Below are 20,288 nucleotides of genomic sequence, written 5' to 3' on the forward strand. Positions count from 1 at the left end.
AATGACTAAAATGGTTGGAATTTTAGAAATGATAATGGGTATCCTTATTACATTAACTAAAGCTTATTTATTTCTCTTCATTTCTATCAAAATAAGATGGACTTTACCCAGGATGAGAGTGGATCAGTTATCAAATCTTGGATGGAAATTTCTTTTACCCATTTCTCTGGGCAATCTCTGATTAACAACTTCTTCCCAACTAGTTTCACTATAAATAAGATAATACAATAATAGTAAGAATATCTTCAACACAAAAGTTCTCTCAAACAAGAGAAAGAAACATACCTTTTTCATAGATATTTAGAATATGTTCCCTATGATAACTAGGTCCATTAGTTATGGTCAACAAACAATACGCGCTGCAAGATACATTGGTCAAAGTTTCATAATTACCCTATCCCACACAAATCGTTTACCTATAACGATTCACTACCCTTATGAAAAATCAATTACATCGGAGCATTTCCGGGGACGAATACACTTTGAATTTGATAAATGTATTGCTTGTGAAGTATGTGTTCGCGTATGCCCGATAGATCTACCCCTTGTGGATTGGAGATTTGAAACGGATATTAAAAGGAAACAATTGCTTAATTATAGTATTGATTTCGGGGTTTGTATATTTTGTGGTAACTGTGTTGAATACTGTCCGACAAGCTGTTTATCAATGACTGAAGAATATGAACTTTCTACTTATGATCGTCATGAATTGAATTACAATCAAATTGCTTTGAGTCGGTTACCAATCTCCTCAAAGTAAAATAGACGAAGAAAAATTTTGGAATTCAAGAACGATTACTGATAACTAGGATTTTTTTTGGTTAGAAAAATCCAATAGTTTTTTACTAACTAGAAAGAAAAACGAATAACTACTGCTTATTGCAAATTATTCCTGATTTAAAATCAGAGTAGATTTTCGTGATGTAATTTCTAACTATACAACTTATATACAAATATACAAAAAATATATCCTAATCCATTTTTCCTTCTTTGAATAAGAAAACTTGTTTATCAACGCAATCTTCACAATTACTAAATTGGTATTTGCTTCTGTAATTCCAAGATATACGTCATAATGATTAACTCAGCAACCTTTTTTTTCTCTCGATTTTGTTGAGTCATTACACCGATTCAATAAATGATCATCAAGCGGTTCTTATTCGAAGAACCCTTGCCTTTTGTTTAGCTTGAGACTCAATCATCGTGGCTCTAGTATGCATCTAAGGTTTTAATTGAACTGATTCATAGGATCGCAACAAGATAATTTCTATCAGAAAACCACTATAAATAAAAAATAGGGACGAGAAAAGTCAAGAGGCCTCTACAACATAAGGGAAAGAAAGACAGATGAGCCAACTTGAGATTTTTTGGCATTATCATCACAAAGAAGAAATTCTGGATTTTTCTTATTTCAAATCTTCAAGGCAAATCGATCCAACCCCGTGGCTGATGAAGTTTTGAACCTTTATTTTCTTTCATATCCATTGAAAATTTGTGTGTTTCTGCTTGAGCCGTACGAGATGAAATTTTCATATACGGTTCTCAGAGGGGGAGTCGAGCTAGTTACCTATCTCAATAAAGTATATGATTGGTTTGAGGAACGTCTTGAGATTCAGGCAATTGCGGATGATATAACTAGTAAATATGTTCCTCCTCATGTCAACATATTTTATTGTTTAGGGGGAATTACACTTACTTGTTTTCTAGTACAAGTCGCTACCGGTTTTGCTATGACTTTTTACAACCGACCAACCGTTACAGAGATTTTGCTAACCCATTCTGAATTTTTGAATATTTCAATAAGACAAATTTTGAAAAATTCAGAATTCCAGTATTTTTTCTTATTCATATTTTGTTTTTTTAATTTCTTCAGAAAGAGATAAGAATAGGTTTGGTGAATCGGAAACAATTTGATTTTATAGAAAAATTGAACTAAAAATTTCAACTAAAAATTGCTATTTCTTTTCTTATGGAACATATATATCAATATGCTTGGGTAATCCCTCTTCTCCCACTTCCGGTTATTATGTCAATGGGGTTTGGACTTTTTCTTATTCCGACAGCAACCAAAAATCTTCGTCGCAGATGGGCTTTTCCTAGTGTTTTACTCTTAAGTATAGCTATGGTATTCTCAATTCACCTGTCTATTTAACAAATAAATGGAAGTTCTATCTATCAATATCTATGGTCTTGGACCATCAATAATGATTTTTCCTTAGAATTTGGATACTTGATCGAACCCCTTACTTCTATTATGTTAATACTAATTACTACTGTAGGAATCTTGGTTCTTATTTATAGTGGCGATTATATGTCTCACGATGAAGGATATTTGAGATTTTTTGTTTATATAAGTTTTTTCTAATACTTCTATGTTGGGATTGGTTACTAGTTCCAGTTTGATACAAATTTTTTTTTTTAAGAACTTGTGGGAATGTGTTCCTATTTATTGATAGGCTTTTGGTTTACATGGCCGATTGCAGCAAGTGCTTGTCAAAAAGCTTTTGTAACTAATTGTGTAGGGGATTTTGGTCTGTTATTAGGAATTTTAGGTTTTTTTTGGATAACAGGTAGTTTAGAGTTTCGGGATTTGTTCAAAATAGCTAATAACTGGATTCCTAATAATGGGATTAATTCCTTACTTACTACTTTGTGTGCTTTTTTATTATTTCTTGGTGCAATTGCAAAATCTGCACAATTCCCTCTTCACGTATGGTTACCCGATGCTATGGAAGGACCCACTCCCATTTCGGCTCTTATACACGCAGCAACTATGGTTGCTGCGGGGATTTTTCTTCTAGCTCGACTTCTTCCTCTTTTCATATCCATACCTTTGATAATGAGTTCCATTTCTTTAGTAGGTACAATAACACTCTTCTTAGGAGCTACTTTAGCTCTTGCTCAGAGAGATATTAAAAGAAGCTTAGCTTATTCTACAATGTCTCAATTGAGTTATATGATGTTAGCTCTAGGTATAGGTTCTTATCAAGCTGCTTTATTCCATTTGATCACTCATGCTTATTCGAAAGCTTTATTGTTCTTGGGATCCGGATCCGTTATTCATTCAATAGAACCTCTTGTTGGATATTCACCAGATAAAATTCAGAATATGGTTCTTATGGGTGGTTTAAGAAAATACGTTCCAATTACAAGAACTACCTTTTTATGGGGTACACTTTCTCTTTGTGGTATTCCACCTCTTGCTTGCTCCTGGTCTAAAGATGAAATCCTTAGTAATAGTTGGTTGTATTCACCCTTTTTTGGAATAATAGCCTATTTAACTGCAGGATTAACTGCATTTTATATGTTTTGGATATATTTACTTACTTTTGATGGGTATTTGCATGTTCATTTTCAAAATTACAGTAGTACTAAACAAGGTTCGTTGTATTCAATATCCTTATGGGGAAAAAGCATACCCAAAGGAGTCAATAGGGATTTTGTTTTATCAACAATGAAGAGTGGAGTTTCTTTTTTTTTCACAAAATATACCGTAAATTCTTCGTAATACAAGAAATAGGATAGGATCCTTTAGTACTCCCTTTGGGGCTAAAAACACTTCTGTCTATCCTCATGAAACGGGAAATACTATGCTATTTCCTCTTCTTATTTTACTGCTTTTTACTTTGTTTATTGGATCCATAGGAATCCATTTTGATAATGGAGCAATGGATAATGGAATATCGGAGTTAACCATATTAGCAAAGTGGCTAACTCCCTCAATAAACTTTTTCCAGGAAATTTCTAATTCTTCTATAAATTCATATGAATTTCTCACTAATGCAATTTCTTCTGTAAGTTTAGATATTTTTGGTCTATTCATAGCGTATATCTTCTATGGATCCGCTTATTCTTTTTTTTCAGAATTTGAATTTTTTAATTCCCTTCTAAAAAGGAATCCAAAAAAGAACTTTTTGGATCAAATAAAAAAAATGATATACAGCTGGTCATATAATCGTGGTTATATAGATGTTTTCTATACTAAGGTCTTTATCCTGGGTATAAGAAGATTAGCCGAACTAATGCATTTTTTCAATAAAGGTGTCATTGATGGAATTACCAATGGAGTGGGTCTTGCTGGTTTTTGTATAGGAGAAGAAATTAAATATGTGGGGGGAGGGCGAATATCGTCTTATCTATTCTTTTTTTTATGTTATGTATCCTAGTTCTTATTCTTTTTTCTTCCTTAATTCATTATTCCATGAAAATAGATTATTCCATGAATTCCTCAAAACGAGGCTCATCAAAATGCAAAATCTAAGACTACTAATAAAATAAGAAAAAAATTCGAACATTTAAATTACTTCTCCCGAATATCCAACTGACTGATTAATTTCTTATAACGTACTCTATTTTTCTTTACCAAATAAGCCAGCAAACATTGACGTTTTCCCAAAAGTCTTTGTAGACCTCTTTCCAATGAAAAATCTTTTTTGTGTAATTCCAAATGTGAAGCAAGTCTCCGTATCTTATTGGTGAAACTGAATACTTGAAATTCAACCGAACCTCTGTTTTCTTCTTTTTCTTCTTTAACCATAAATAAAAAAAATTCTACCTCCTTTCTTTTTCATGTATTTTTCTGATTAGGAAAAATAAAAAATTATGTCAGTTATTTGAATCTCGTACACACAAAAATTTGCAATTATTCATCTACTGCTGGAATCTGGAATTTGGATTTATTTTATCGATGCAAATTGGATTTGGATAGAAGGGTACATTCTTTTATTTTAGATAGAAGAAACATTTCTTCTGTCTAAAATAAAAGAATTTTGTTGATTTATTTATTGCTCTATCCAATTTATAGAATTGATACACCATTTAATTGATATCATTTAGCAAAATGAAGCACAGCATATGCATCCATCTTTCGGCTCGAGAATTTCATGGGATAGAGATAGAGATATAGTATAAGAAATAGGCTATTAAGTAACTCTAAATGAATTGTGGATACATCTGTATCCTTAACATACTGAAACGATTGCCATTATTCGTATCAAACCAATAGCGATTCATAAAAGCTAAATCTTGTAATCAATGGTGGGCCAATAATGAATTTTTTTGCATATGTATTAAGACGCTTGGTCTGATTTCAAAATTGTCCCGAGTTTTTTATGTTGTTTTCATTGCAAAATGATGGATCTCCTTCCGTAACTTTCCAATTACGAGTACGAGAATTGAAAGACATGAAAATTCTCAATTCTCTACGGCGTCTAGGAGATAGATAGAATATTTTCAGGAACAAGAAAATCAGAAGAATCTTTTTCTCTATTCACTACCATTCCGCGTCTTCGACTTCTATTAGTTTCTTTTCTTCTTTAATGCAATAGCTATCGTTTGATATAGAATCCATTTCTCAAAGTAATGGAAACCATTCTCTTATAGGAAATGGTTCGAAAATCGCTATTCCACCTTCTAGGTTTAGGTATCGTGAAAAGTGATACCTGTGAAGATCCTGCATTTCAGTCACATTCAGATCCGTTTTTCGAGTCCATGATATAACCAAATTGGATGGATCTTCCACCCGTTTAGCTAAGAAAGAATAGATGCAGAGGTGGATAATAGATCGATATGAACATCATGAGCTGCCCCATAATGAAACCGCCAGTAGTTGCGAATATCTCCTTCTTCCCTAACCCAAGATTGGAGAAAGAAGATCTAAGAGGGACTTATGGAGAATGTGGTCAGAAATCCATAATAGAGTCTGACAACAACAACCGAATTAATTATCCTCATCGAGAAACTTAGACTACTAAGTAGAAAAGATTTGAAAATCATGGCATGGGTCTCCTTTTTTTTCTTTTCTTTAGAGTTTTCTATATGCACAATTTCTCGATGTTTCGATGAGAATTTCTTGACTTTCCATATATAGAAAGAGATAGACTATAAATGACATATCTTATGTCAATAAGACCTAAGGGATGGATATTAAATGATAGGAAGTGCTAGGAAGTGAAATAGAATGAAATAGAGCCACTTTGGGCTTCCCTATGAAATGAGGCATGGAACAGAGCCACTACGAAGAAATTCCGGGAGTTATGAAAGAAGCTTCGGACTCATATTGTTCATGGGTTGAGAGCGGGAGTTGAACTCTAGGAGGTCGAATCTCCCCTTATTCTTCAGTAGCTCAGTGGTAGAGCGGTCGGCTGTTAACTAACTGGTCGTAGGTTCGAATCCTACTTGGGGAGATTTGATTCATTCTTTAATGTAAGAATAAAGAATTGAATTAAAAGGCTTGCTTTGACCCTTAGGACTAGGTAACCTGTTCGCTATCCTTGTTTCTATTGCATTCTATCTCATCGTATCACATTCTGTTCTACGATTCCACTTCGACAAAAGGAAAGAGCATACCCAAGTTCAATAGCTTTACGTCCGTTATTCCGATCATGATTTTCCTACCCTCAGGGAGAAAGTAAAGGCCCTTCCCCCTTTGGAAGGCTGTGGGCGAGGAGGGATTCGAACCCCCAACACCGTGGTTCGTAGCCACGTGCTCTAATCCTCTTAGCTACAGGCCCACCCTGTCTCCACTAGATCTCTTCCTAGGGGTACCCCCCAAAAGGAACCTTCTTCTCCTCAGCCATTTCATTTCGGGTTAAGAAGATGGGAAAGCGCCTTTCTCTCTATAGGAACAGTGCGTTCTGAGGTGTGAAGTGGGAGAGAGGGGATGTGATGATTGAGGTTTTGAATAAGACGACCTTTACATTTTGGATTTGGATCTTTTTCGTATTTCAAAATAGTGAAAAAGTAAAATAAGAGGTGTTAAGCTTTTTATCATTCTAGCATCCAGCTACTTTGCCGCAAGAGCTCCCCTACAGTATCGTCACCGCAGTAGAGTTTAACCACCAAATTCGGGATGGATTGGTGTGGTTCCTCTACGCATAGGACACTAGAGTAAACTCAAGGACATAATGACGTATATCTTTAAGTCAGCAACCTTTTTTTTTCCAGCCTTGGGTATTCATACAGAATTCCTCATGAACTAATGATCTTGGGCAAGAGTATATGATCATATATGTATTCCAATAAGGAAGGAGAATTTTCAATGCGGGATATAAAAACATATCTCTCTGTAGCACCCGTGCTAAGTACTCTATGGTTTGGGGCTTTAGCAGGTTTATTGATAGAAATTAATCGTTTATTTCCAGATGCTTTGTCATTCCTTTTTTTTATTCTAGTTATTCCTATGCGAGAGATAGAATTCTTCGTGACATGACGAAAATTTTCCTTCAATCCTTTTTTAGTATACGAAGCAAAAAGAAAGAAAAGATGGATTGGGTTGAACCTCAGAGTCATGAAAAATTCGGTAAATCTCATTTTGGAAAACATAAATTTAATTAAAAGCGGTATCGAAGCTAAGTCAGGCCTCACAAATCAGAGCATAGAAGGAGGCTAGGACTTGCTACTTAAATGAAAGGATTTTGAAGCAAAATCTTTGCTAATTCGACAAGGATTGTACTCTTTAATTATTTCTCTATTTTTTATTACTTAATTTACGAATTTCAAAAAAACTTTATTGCCTTTTTCTTGTGCCCAATAGAGGATTAAGAAGAACCGCAATTCTTCCTAAAAGGACTTGTTCTTTTTTTTGTTGTCGCCTCTGCCTTGGATTCTCTTCTTTTGCATGAGATAGAAATAAGGAATTCCAGAAATCGAGGCTTTTTACCAACTTGATGGTAAGAAATCCCGGGATCTAGAAATTCATTTCGTACAATTGAACCTTTTCAAACTGTTTCTTTTTGAGAACCAAAAAAACTTGTGCCAAAATACCAGATGCGAAGAAGAACAAAAGGCCTTGGACGCGCAATGGATCCTGAAGCACTATTTCTGCATCCCCCTGACCAAACCCTCCCACATTAGGATTGCTTGTTAATGGTTGATCAAGCTTGATGGATTCCCCCTCTAAAACAAGAAGTTCTGGCCCAGGAGGTATAATATCAATCACTTGGCGTCCATCCGACGCATCGACTATGGATATTTCATATCCCCCTTTTTCTTTACGTAGTATATTTTTTACTATACATGTTGATGTAGCATTATAGACCGTATTGTTACTCTTGCTACCATCAGGATAGATCTGTCCCCTTCCTCGGTTTCCCCCTACATATATGGGATATTTTAAGAAATTAACGTCTTTTTTCGTAGCGGGATCAGGGGATAGAATGGGAAAGACAATTTCACTATATTTCTTACCGGGAATAGGACCTATCACAAGAATATTTTTTTATTGGGACGATAACTCTGAAAAGAGAGGTTTCCTACCTTTTCTTTCAACTCAGGAGAAATACAGTCGGGTGGCGCTAATTCGAATCCCTCGGGCAAAATAAGAACAGCACCCACATTCAACCCTCCCTTTTTCCCATTAGCAAGAACTTGTTTCAGCTGCATATCATAAGGGATTTGAAGAACTGCTTCAAATACAGTATCAGGAAGCACAGCTTGGGGAACTTCAATATCCACGGGCTTATTAGCCAAATGGCAATTGGCACATACAATTCATCCAGATGCTTCCCGCGGGTTTTCATAACCCTGCTGCGCAAAAATGGGATATGCATTTGAAATAGATGTCCGAGTTATTACGTATATCATGATCGATACAGAAATCAATCGAATCATCTGTTCCTTTAACTAAAAAAAAGTATTTCTATTTTCCATGTCCAATCGCGGAGCCCGAAATTTCTACAATAAATTAGATAGGTAGCTAAGCTAATCTAGTTCCCTATACATGAGTCTGTTGTCATTCTACTGCAACAGTTGTACTGGAATGATGAATACCTTGAGCAGGTAGAAATAGAAAGAATTTTGCTAAAAAGGAAAAGGGCTTTCTTTCTAAAGGAAGAAAGATGCCAATTTGATTAATATTAGGAAATCAAATGAGTGAGTTTAAATTGATCTCCCCGCTATTAACACGTTATTCCTGGATATAAGAAGATTAGCCGAACTAACGCATTTTTTCTCTCGACAAAATCGAGAGAAAAAATGCGTTAGTTCGGCTAATCTTCTTATACCCAGGATAAAGACCTTAGTATAGAAAACATCTATATAACCACGATTATATGACCAGCTGTATATCATTTTTTTTATTTGATCCAAAAAGTTCTTTTTTGGATTCCCTTATAGAAGGGAATTTAAAAAATTCAAATTCTGAAAAAAAGAATAAGCGGATCCATAGAAGATATATGCTATGAATAGACCCAAAATAGCTAAACTTACAGAAGAAATTGCATTAGTGAGAAATTCATATGAATTTATAGAAGAATTAGAACTTTCCTGGAAAAAGTTTATTGAGGGAGTTAGCCACTTTGCTAATATGGTTAACTCCGATATTCCATTATCCATTGCTCCATTATCAAAATGGATTCCTATGGATCCAATGAGCAAAGTAAAAAGCAGTAATATAAGAAGAGGAAATAGCATAGTATTTCCCGTTTCATGAGGATAGACAAAAGTGTTTTTAGCCCCAAAGGGAGTACTAAAGGATCCTATCCTATTTCTTGTATTACGAAGAATTTGCGATATATTTTGTGAAAAAAAAAGAAACTCCACTCTTCATTGTTGATAAAACAAAATCCCTATTGACTCCTTTGGGTATGCTTTTTGCCCATAAGGATATTGAATACAATGAACCTTCTTTAGTACTACTGTAATTTTGAAAATGAACACGCAAATACCCATCAAAAGTAAGTAAATATATCCGAAACATATAAAATGCAGTTAATCCTGCAGTAAAACAGGCTATTATTCCAAAAAAGGGTGAATACAAACAACTATTACTAAGGATTTCATCTTTGGACCAGAAGCAAGCAAGAGGTGGAATACCACAAAGAGAAAGTGTACCCCATAAAAAAGTAGTTCTTGTAATTGGAACGTATTTTCTTAAACCACCCATAAGAACCATATTCTGAATTTTATCTGGTGAATATCCAACAAGAGGTTCCATTGAATGAATAACGGATCCGGATCCCAAGAACAATAAAGCTTTCGAATAAGCATGAGTGATCAAATGGAATAAAGCAGCTTGATAAGAACCTATACCTAGAGGTAACATCATATAACCCAATTGAGACATTGTAGAATAGGCTAAGCTTCTTTTAATATCTCTCTGAGCAAGAGCTAAAGTAGCTCCTAAGAAGAGTGTTATTGTACCTACTAAAGAAATGAAACTCATTATCAAAGGTAGGGATATGAAAAGAGGAAGAAGTCGAGCTAGAAGAAAAATCCCCGCAGCAACCATAGTTTCTGCGTGTATAAGAGCCAAAATGGGAGTGGGTCCTTCCATAGCATCGGATAACCATACGTGAAGAGGGAATTGTGCAGATTTTGCAACTGCACCAAGAAATAATAAAAAAGCACACAAAGTAGTAAGTAAGGAATTAATCTCATTAATAGGAATCCAGTTATTAGCTATTTTGAACAAATCCCGAAACTCTGAACTACCTGTTATCCAAAAAAAACCTAAAATTCCTAATAACAGACCAAAATCCCCTACACAATTAGTTACAAAAGCTTTTTGACAAGCACTTGCTGCAATCGGCCATGTAAACTAAAAGCCTATCAATAAATAGGAACACATTCCCACAAGTTCCCAAAAAAAATAAATTTGTATCAAACTGGAACTAGTAACCAATCCCAACATAGAAGTATTAAAAAAACTTATATACACAAAAAATCTCAAATATCCTTCATCGTGAGATATATAATCGTCACTATAAATAAGAACAAAGATTCCTACAGTAGTAATTAGTATTAACATAATAGAAGTAAGGGGGTCGATCAAGTATCCAAATTCTAAGGAAAAATCATTATTGATGGTCCAAGACCATAGATATTGATAGATAGAACTTCCATTTATTTGTTAAATAGATAGGTGAACTGAGAATACCATAGCTATACTTAAGAGTAAAACACTAGGAAAAGCCCATATGCGACGAAGATTTTTGGTTGCTGTCGGAATAAGAAAAAGTCCAAACCCCATTGACATAATAACTAGAAGTGGGAGAAGAGGGATTACCCAGGCATGTTGATATGTATGTTCCATAAGAAAAGAAATAGCAACTTTTAGTTGAAATTTTTGGTTCAATTTTTCTATAAAATCAAATTGTTTCCGATTCACCAAACCTATTCTTATCTCTTTCTGAAGAAATTAAAAAAACAAAATAAGAATAAGAAAAAATACTGGAAAGTAGCGGGGAGATCAATTAAAGTGGGTATAAGTTAAATTTGTAGATACTATACGTACGTGAGACACGTTAGGAGTAGAAAAGGATTTTCTTCTTGAAAGCGCTCTTAGTTCAGTTTGGTAGAACGCGGGTCTCCAAAACCCGATGTCGTAGGTTCAAATCCTACAGAGCATGATTCCATCTATCTTATGTCGAAACAGAGTAAAATAACTTAACAAAACAAAGTAGAATTGCAACTCCAATTTGACCTCCACTCTTGTCTGGAGGACGTCAATCAAAAAAGAAATATTACTCAATCAAAGATCCAACTGATCCCAACACCTGTATTGCAAATACGCAGTCACGAATAATCCCGCTAAAGTAATAAGAATTAGGCCTAAGATGATTCCAAATAGAAAATCTTCAATCATTTCGATTTGTTCGAGGGAATAAAAAAAGAGGTACGATCTATCTCTAAATAATAGTCTAAATTATCCACGAATCTCAATGACCAAGAAAAGAATTGTTAATTAGTGTGGAAAAGAGTCGTAGAATACCAGGAATCCAAAAGAAAGATTTTTCTTTTCTGACTTATTCATTCAATTCATTTCAAATAAGATGTATCTTGTTCAAGCCAATAAATAGAGCTGGGGTTATAGTTAAAGCAGCCAGTAGAAAACCAAAATAACTAGTTATAGTAAGCATGAAGGGGTTAAATTCCATTTATTTTTTTACTACACTACATATGTTGGTAAAGCACTTACCTAAGTTATGGAAAATTCATAATTCATCGGTTATTTTAGATAATACTAAAAAACAAGATAGAGTGAGATACAGAAGTGTAAAAGAAAATCGATTCATCAGATGGCACATGAGTCCCTAATTCCGAATCAAGAGATTTGTTGTGGAATCTGTCCGTTAAGTAAAGTAATAATATTAAGAACTAGATCATCTAACCCCATTGAAAAATGAAATTGGATTTTCGGGGGAATTTTGGAATAAAAGATAAATAAACAACAGGTCAATATTCCTGTACTACCCCTTGTTGGTACGGAGGAACGGAGGAGGCTAGGTTAGCCGAAAGATGGTTATAGGTTTAAGGACACAAGGTGACCCTGCTTTTTCAAGGTAAGAAGGGGTAGAGAAAATGCCTCGAGCTGAGGTCCGAGTACCAAGCGTTGCAGCGCTGAAGTATGAGCCCTGTGGACTAGCCATTGCTTCTCCACGAGGCTCATACCCGGCGCTACGGCGCTGAAGTATGTAACCCATGCCATACTCCCAGGAAAAGCTCGAACGACCTTCAACAAAAAGGTACATGTACCCGAAACCGACACTGTAAATTCGTTGACGATATGTCTACGCTGGTTCAAATCCAGCTCGGCCCAAAAATCTAGGGCTTCGTGAATATGAACTAAATCAATTTTTTTTCTTCCATAAAAAAATATCTGATCCATAGAAATAGAGGATAAAGAGAAAAGGGAATTTTTTTTTTCTAATCCATATCTCTCTGATTCTTTTCTTACAAAGAAAAGAGTTTTTCTTATTGAAAGGCGGATTATCATTTTTTTTAGCGATAAAAAATCACGACATACTTGATCCTTCTCTAGCTCAATTCAAATCTTATCCAAATCCTTGTTTAAAGTCAATCTCTCCTCTTTATCAAATTCTATGCAAATCCAAATTCAAATTCCTTATCTACTCCTATTCTTGTTCAACCTCATCTTTTTCGTTTCTCTAAATTCACTCCAAGCTCAATTCAAATTCAAACGCTATTCAAATTTCTCTGCAAAAGTTTCTTATCTAAACCCTAGATATACCTAAAGTGTCTTTGGGCTCAATCTTGCTCAAGTCCAAACCCTTAGCCAAGTCTTCTAGATGGCCCAACAAAGGATCCACGAAATCTGTAAATTTTCGCGGAGTCCTAGACAACCTCATCTTCTCATGACGTTTCAGAGTGCAAAACGGCCTCAAACGCAAATCTTGACAATACTAAAGTTGTAGATCGCGTCGAGAGCTTCGATTTGAACCTATGGAAGTCCTCTTTTAGATAATGGAGCTAGGTGTTATGGCCCCCGAAATCAGTGCTGCGTAGATAAGTTTGAGTTCAAACAGTTTATCTTGTGGCGCATTTTTGGAAATCAAGATGATGTTTTCAGAAGTTCCAATTACTAACAAAGTTGTATATCTTTTTGAGTACTACAATTTAGAATCAAGAAACGTCCAATTTGGATTCTGGACAACAGAGATATCATCCTCGGAATACAGAGCTATGAAAAAGGAAATCGTAACCGACTCAAACTCGAATCTGATTCGTGTTCGGTTTGGACTCCACCTCAACCTGCCGCCCCTAGCCCTATATATATATGAGTTGCACGCCCTCTCCTACCTCTATTCCATGCCCCCAAGCCCTAGAAGTCACTGCTGCCATGTCCGTGCGTCGCCGGAGCACGCCCGTTCGCCGGAGCCGCCGCCGCCGCCTGTGATGCGCTATGTCGCCTTCTCCGCGAATCCTCCTTCCTCGATCATCAAAGAAAGGTGAGGACCCCTTCTTCTCCTCCATTACTACTGTTTTAGCATCATACTAAGTCCCTAGCCAAGCCCTTGCCCCAGCCAAAGCCCGATCTACGCCGCCATGGTCGTCGTCATCGCGGATAGCCACGAGACAGCCACGCTATAGCCGATTGGTATCGATGTTCCCGACCGACCAGAGGTCAAATCACCAAGCCCTTTCACCGGTGATGTCCCATGATGTTCCCCACGCCCTCACTAACCAGGTCGGCCAGTAGAGCAGCCAAACTATCAAAATCAAGGTCGACATATCTATTGTCCAGTTTCTGGACGCGTTCTGCGCACGCACCGGATTTGCATTCACGTTCCCCGTCAATCCGAAAGACATATGGATGCACCAACTGTGTCACTGGGTATCCCATGGAGTCTTCTACGTTACCCTAGGAGCCCATCCACGTTTGTGCAGCGACACGACCAGGACGTCATTACCAACCACAGCATGTCGCAGCCATCACCCGTCTCATCTCCGTTGGTCGTTATTCCTCTTAGTGGATGATCTACCCAAAACTATGCTATAGCATTGTGTTCCTGGGATATATGAACATCTCTATTCAAAGGTTTCTCAAATTTCATAGCCAATCTCCTGGAACGCGAGCATCTTTGTTCCTGCATCTGTTCACGGTCACCACCAAACCTAGAAGTAGTCATCGCTGTTTTTCCGCTACCTCAGATGACCCCTTCCAAAACCAACCATACCGCTGAGTTAGTCTTTCCACGTTCTACACCATGCTGCCCTTGTTTCACTGAAACATCACTAAAGCTGACATCAATGTATGTGGCCACATGCCCGATCGCTGTCTTCGACGAAATCCGAACCACCACCGCTACATAGAGTCACCAGTAGTATCCTTAACCTAGACGCGCAACCTTCGGCCTTTTTGATCCATCATTGGTGGTTGATACTAGATCTCAGCGTATCCTTTCTTTAATCCAAGATGGTACTTTCATAGCGTGCCAAATCAATGCCACATCATTCTCCTTAGCCTAGTTAGCGAAGTCTAGTCTGCCCTACACTTCTTAAATCTTGCGCAATGATGTTGTCAAGCCTGACATAGTGATCATGCAATAATGCCTTTCCCATAGGAAGATAGTTCCGGAAAAAACCAGCATTTCCTTTTCAATCTAATCCATCTTCCGAAAGCTATTCTCTTTTCATCTTAACTCCGATTTAGACGATTCTTACGTCTAAATGTTTCTAAAATCTTACCTATCCAACCACAATGTTTTTAAAGTGTTTTAATGATGTTTGATATGTTGTTCTTAGTGTCTTCCTTTGTGTTATTTGTTGGTAGTTCTCGCGATTAGTTGATAATATTCTGGAGCAGTTCGAGGGACTTCAAGACCAAGATTTCGACAACACTGAGCGGCATTGGGAAAAAGGTAAGTGTCCTTGATCATATTGAACCTATATTTTAAATGTTTTGTTTTACAAAATTACATGCAATGTCTGTCAATATGATGGGTAGTCACCTATGTTAGGGTTTTCCCTAGATTTTCCCTTATCATCCCTTGGAACCTAGATGGTTTATGGTTAGGTGTTTTTTGTGGGTAGATTGCTTAGTCATGTTTTTGGGATGTTAAGAAGTGTCATGATCTTGACTAATGAACATATACAACATTGATGGTTAATTTGTTAATGGTCTGGCAACATGGAACCTTAGGCCTTGAGCAAAGTGGTTTTGATAGTTGTCATGGTTATGATGTTGGTTTAGTGTTTGCTCAAGTAACCTAAGTAAGGACCGGTTCGTGGAGCGACAACCCAAGAAGTAACGTACCAACCACGAGGCTGTTATAGGTAAGACGTGACATACTGATTAGAGTCTATCCAGTGTGTGTTAGGTCAGCACAAAAGGGGGCTTCTGGGTCGGAGCTTAGCTTGCGTAAAGCCTGGCTGTGAAACTTAGTGGGCAGACACATAATGGATTAGTCTCTGGTTAGTGGAAAATGTCATGCAGTGATTCTTGGCGGCACACCACTAGCGTGTGTTAAGTGTTTCACGAACAAGGCAACATGGAATTCACTGACTCGTGGGGAAAGCTGGAAAACCTCTGCAGAGTGTAAAACTGTTATAACAGCCGTACTCATGGAATGAAAGACTTGGATCCTCACATGATTAGTGGGTTGTGGTTATGGGTTTGGCTGTGGTTATGGTTCTGGTACAGGGAGTACTAGATGGTTGTGGTAATGGTTCTGGTACAGGGAGTACTAGATGGTTGTGGTTATGGTTCTAGTACAGGGAGTACTAGATGGTTGTGGTTATGGTTCTGGTACAGGGAGTACTAGATGGTTGTAATTTTAGTTATAGTACAAGGAGTACTAGACGGTTATGGTGTACAAGGTGGGGAGCCTTGTATGCTGGGTGTTGAACTGTATGGGTTACATTCACTTAATGATTGCTTAATGCTTTTGAGTCCAAATATGTTTTCATTACTCGCATTTACGCAAATATACCATGTGTTAACCTATTCTTGATATAAGCCTGCATATCATTATATTTCCCACACTTGTTGAGCGCGTCATGTGCTCACACTTGCTATTTTCCCTACACCATGCGACATGTATGCTGCTGCTCAGTAAGTGAAGATGTTGAAGACTATCAAGACGACGTTGTGACATTCTAGGCACGTGTCTCCCGGTCAGTTGCCTGCGGTGTTGTTAGGCACCAGTGCTTCTGTTCCGCTGCAGATATCTTCATAGAAGACAATATATGTCAATTGCTGTAAGAGTTTAATGTTATTTAATAAAAGTATTGATTTTGTTACTTCACCTGTGATGTCCTTATGTGTGTTGAACATCTTGGGCACATATAAGCCGCATTCCCACTTACAGGGGTTTTTAAAGACTCACCGTCTTGCGGGGCTTTTTGAAGACTCTACGTCCCGTGGAGGTATTTGCAAGCCTCTCCGTCCTGCGGAGGTTTTGTAAGACTCTCCATCTTACGGATGTTTTAGGAGTCTCTCCGTTTTGGTGGAGGTTTTGAAAGACTCTCCATCTTGCGAAGGTTTTGGAAGTATCTCCAATTTTGCCTAAGGCTTTGTAAAACTCTCCGTTTTTGCCGAAGCTTTTACATGACTCTTTGTTTATGCCGGAGGTTTTGTATGTCCATCCATTTTTTTCAGAGGTTTTGTAGGACTCTCCATTTTTGTCGGAGGTTTTATAGGACTCTCCATTTTTCCCAAAGGTTTTGTATCCCCTTTGGCATGTATTAATGCCGAAGGCTCTACACACTAACGAAGCTATGCAATACCTTTCAAGAAACCTAGGTAGTGTTGCCTTCCAGTGGACCTAGGCATGCTACACCCATGGTGTGTAGGCTCATCCTCCTCCCGAGGAAACGCCCCAGTTGCACCGCAACACTATCCACCAAGGGTGTGCCCTGGCGCATGGCATTTATACAACTGAAGCTATGCAATACCTTCCAGGAAACCTAGGCTTGATGCCTTCGCGGTGACCTAGGCATGCTACACTCGCAGTATATAAGCATGTCATGCAACGAGGATTCCTTGCGATAGCATTCCTCAGAGCACTGCATCCTCACATAAAAGTCATTCCTTGATATGCGGTGTCCACACTACCGAGGCTATGCAATGCCTTCCAGGACACCTTGGCATAATTTGCCCTTTAGGTGACCTAGGCATGCTGCGCTGCTGCAGGTGTGTGGGCTCCACTACCTACCAGGGCAAAGCCTACCCTCTGGGAAACCTTTTTAGGTGACTTTAGGTTTAGGCAAGCAATGTTTATAGGTACGTGGGCGTGTCAAGCCTCCCGAAGAAATCCTTCGGGGGCGCTGCAACTACATTACCAAGGAAGTCCCTTGATAACCGGTATCTACACACTATCGAGGCTATGCAACACCATCCAGGAAACCTAGGCTTGATGCCTTCGCAGTGACCTAGGCTTGTTGTTCTCGAGGTGTGTAGGCATGTCGTGCAACGAGGATTTCTTGCGACAGCATTCCTCAGAGCACCCATCTCTGCCTTCGAGGACATCCCTCGAGGCGTGGCTTTAACACTATCGAGGCTATGCAATGCCTTCCAGGACACCTTGGCATAATCTACCCTCTGGGTGACCTAGGCATGTGGCGTAGCTGCAGGTTTGTGGGCCTCACTGTCTACTAGACTATGCGATACCTTCCAGGAAACCTAGGCAGTCTTGCCTTCCATGTGACATAAGCATGCTGCGTCCACGGTACGTGGGTTTTTGCATGGTTCTGTACTAGTTCAGTTTTGCAGTCTACTGTTGGCAATAAGCAGCTAATTGCAGTATAAGACATAGCTAGATTAGAAAACTATTCGTAACTCATGTCAAATGAAGATGTAACCTAAGTTCTAATGCTTAATGCTAAACAGGGATGTAATCTAGGTTCATCATTTCAACCTAGTGGCTATCTATTGTAAAATCTTCTAGCAGTAATGTTGGAGGCCTCCAACATATTTTGATCTTACTGTACAAGCTAGGTAACTATCAATAGGTAATAGTGGGCGTACTTTGCCAAAATAAGGCCTCTATTATGAGGCTTCGAAGGCCTCGAAGGCTATGGCTTGGCCGGGAGAGGTGGTCCTTGACCCCCTCAGCCCTTAGCCATTACCCGGCTTTGGAGGTAATCCGCCTGGAGCCAGGCGATGACATGTCAAAGGTGGAGCCAAAGGCTAGTCATTAGATGTGGTCCTCGACCCCTCGGCCCTTAGCCATTGCCCGGCTTCGGAGGTAATGCGTCCAGAGCCTGGCGATGGTGTGTAGAAGGTGGAGCCGAAGGCTAGTCAGGAAACGTGGTCCTCGACCCCTTCGGCCCTTAACTATTGCCCGACTCCAGAGGTAATCCTTCTGGAGCCTTGCGATGGTGTTCTCTGACTTAGTCCTTGTCGCTGGGATATTGCACCGTCGATGGTAGAGTTGGTGGTGACGGAGCCAGGGTCGGAGGGCCAGGGATTTGCCTGGGAGTATGCCCTAGGCTTTCGACCCCTGTTTCATCTTTCACCGATTCCCTATGTGCCCAGGTATCCTGCTTGTCTTCTAAGGTACTCCTCCTGGAAGGTCGTGAGGGTTGGGAAGTCATTGGTGTTGTGGTCGCGCCCTGGTCCGTGCAGGATGCACCCGTGTGCCCAAGAGCTTGTGGTTTCCCCAGCACCTCCTTCCCTTTGGGGAGATCGTCGAGGTCGTCCAGTGAACTGACTTTTGGAGCTGGAGTTGCTCTAACTACGCCTCCCTGGTTTAGGTGGACTTCGGGTTTCTTGTGCGCGGTTGGTGTCACGAGGGTTGTGTCGGGGGCACTGGCGGGGTCTGCACACTCTGGAGCCTTGTGCCTCCTTGGAACCATCTTTCGCCAGAGGGGCCAGAGGAGGACGTTGGGGGGACAGATTCTCCGAAGATGTTGGCTTGCCTGAGGCATCCCAGGTGCTGTCGAAGGAGATACTTTGGGACCAAGCCCAAGTGGGAACATTCCTGGGTTTGACCGCCCAAAACCACTAGAAAGCGACCTGCTCCTGCTTGTCTGCGACCTCAGCCGCGACCTCTCCTGGTGTAGTGAGGTCTTTGCCATGCAGTGGCTGAAAGGGCTCTGTTTCATTTGGAGTTTTCATACCAACCCAAGGTTCTGTGTTGGTCAAGGCCAGAAGAACACCATCCCATATGGCAGTGGGGCTGGAGGGTACATGCGGTGTGCATGGCTGAGACAGCCACGCATATGGTTGCATGGTTGCATTAGTGGATATGGCAACTAGCGCGTTGGTGGTTTTTCTGGTTGATTCCTACCTCTCTTTAGCACTTCTGTGTCCGCATCCCACGGACAGCATGCTATTGGAGCAAGAGATCATCTTGCCCAGCAAGTACGGTGAGAGTTTCTTTTAAGGAGGAGACTCAAACTTGGAGACAAAGTTTGAGAGGAAGGAACACCACAAATGTATTGATAGTAGAAAAATGGATCAGTCTGGGGGGAGTATCACAATGTGGTTTAGTGCTTGGGCACCTCTGTGTCCTGTGTGTTGCCTTGAGCATTCTCGTTGTGACCTCCTCCTTTCCCAAATGACCACGACCCCCTATTTATAGGGTGGTACGTAGCTTAGTGTACAAAGTTATCACTATGTACAAATATCAAGGAGCTGGTCGAATTACTGGGCCTTATCCTGGATAACTACTTTTTACCCTACATAGAAGATAAATATCTACCGTGGTAACTATTGTGGTGGCTGCCCCCTGAGGGGTGAGCTAGTCGCCAATTGCAGCCCAGCGCGCTCTATCAGGGGTGTTAGGACAACTTTCATCACACTGGGGTGTCAGGATAAGCACCACTTGCATCGACATTAATCGCCTGTCACCTCATGTCAGGTCGGCTGCAGTGGAGTGTTGTTCCTTTTCTGATATTATCTCCGGAGATTGGTTGCATCTTTAGGCTTCGGAAAGCTGTATGGGTACCGAAGGGGTGGCTCGAAGGGGTCTGCAGCTTCCAGGGGCCAGGTCTCGTAATGAGGGTCCGGAGGCCGAAGGCTCTGGAGGGACTTGCTGTAGCTTTGAGTCTTCGGAAGGCCACATACATACCGGAGAGGTGGCCGGAAGGGGCCCGCAGTCTCT

At 39.4% G+C, this 20,288-nt stretch overlaps 1 protein-coding gene, 2 non-coding genes and 1 pseudogene across 3 annotated transcripts; 3 read left to right on the top strand and 1 right to left on the bottom strand.

Moving 5' to 3' along the window:
- Positions 1–1,756: 1,756 nt before the first annotated feature.
- Positions 1,757–3,545, top strand: LOC133906450 (NAD(P)H-quinone oxidoreductase subunit 5, chloroplastic-like). The gene is given in 3 exon segments (XM_062348366.1): positions 1,757–2,362; positions 2,364–2,418; positions 2,421–3,545. Coding segments are annotated over 3 exon segments (1,536 nt in total). The 5' UTR covers positions 1,757–1,969; the 3' UTR covers positions 3,509–3,545.
- Positions 3,546–6,113: 2,568 nt separating this feature from the next.
- TRNAN-GUU (transfer RNA asparagine (anticodon GUU)) lies at positions 6,114–6,185 on the top strand. The gene has a single exon. It is a non-coding gene; the product is annotated as a tRNA-Asn (tRNA).
- Positions 6,186–9,113: 2,928 nt separating this feature from the next.
- On the bottom strand, positions 9,114–11,007 carry LOC133906361 (NAD(P)H-quinone oxidoreductase subunit 5, chloroplastic-like; annotated as a pseudogene).
- A 267-nt stretch (positions 11,008–11,274) lies between these two features.
- TRNAW-CCA (transfer RNA tryptophan (anticodon CCA)) lies at positions 11,275–11,348 on the top strand. Its single transcript has one exon. It is a non-coding gene; the product is annotated as a tRNA-Trp (tRNA).
- The last annotated feature ends 8,940 nt before the right edge of the window (positions 11,349–20,288 follow it).

The sequence above is a fragment of the Phragmites australis genome, chromosome 23, assembly GCF_958298935.1.
Source record: "Phragmites australis chromosome 23, lpPhrAust1.1, whole genome shotgun sequence".
NCBI classification, from domain to species: Eukaryota; Viridiplantae; Streptophyta; class Magnoliopsida; order Poales; family Poaceae; genus Phragmites; species Phragmites australis.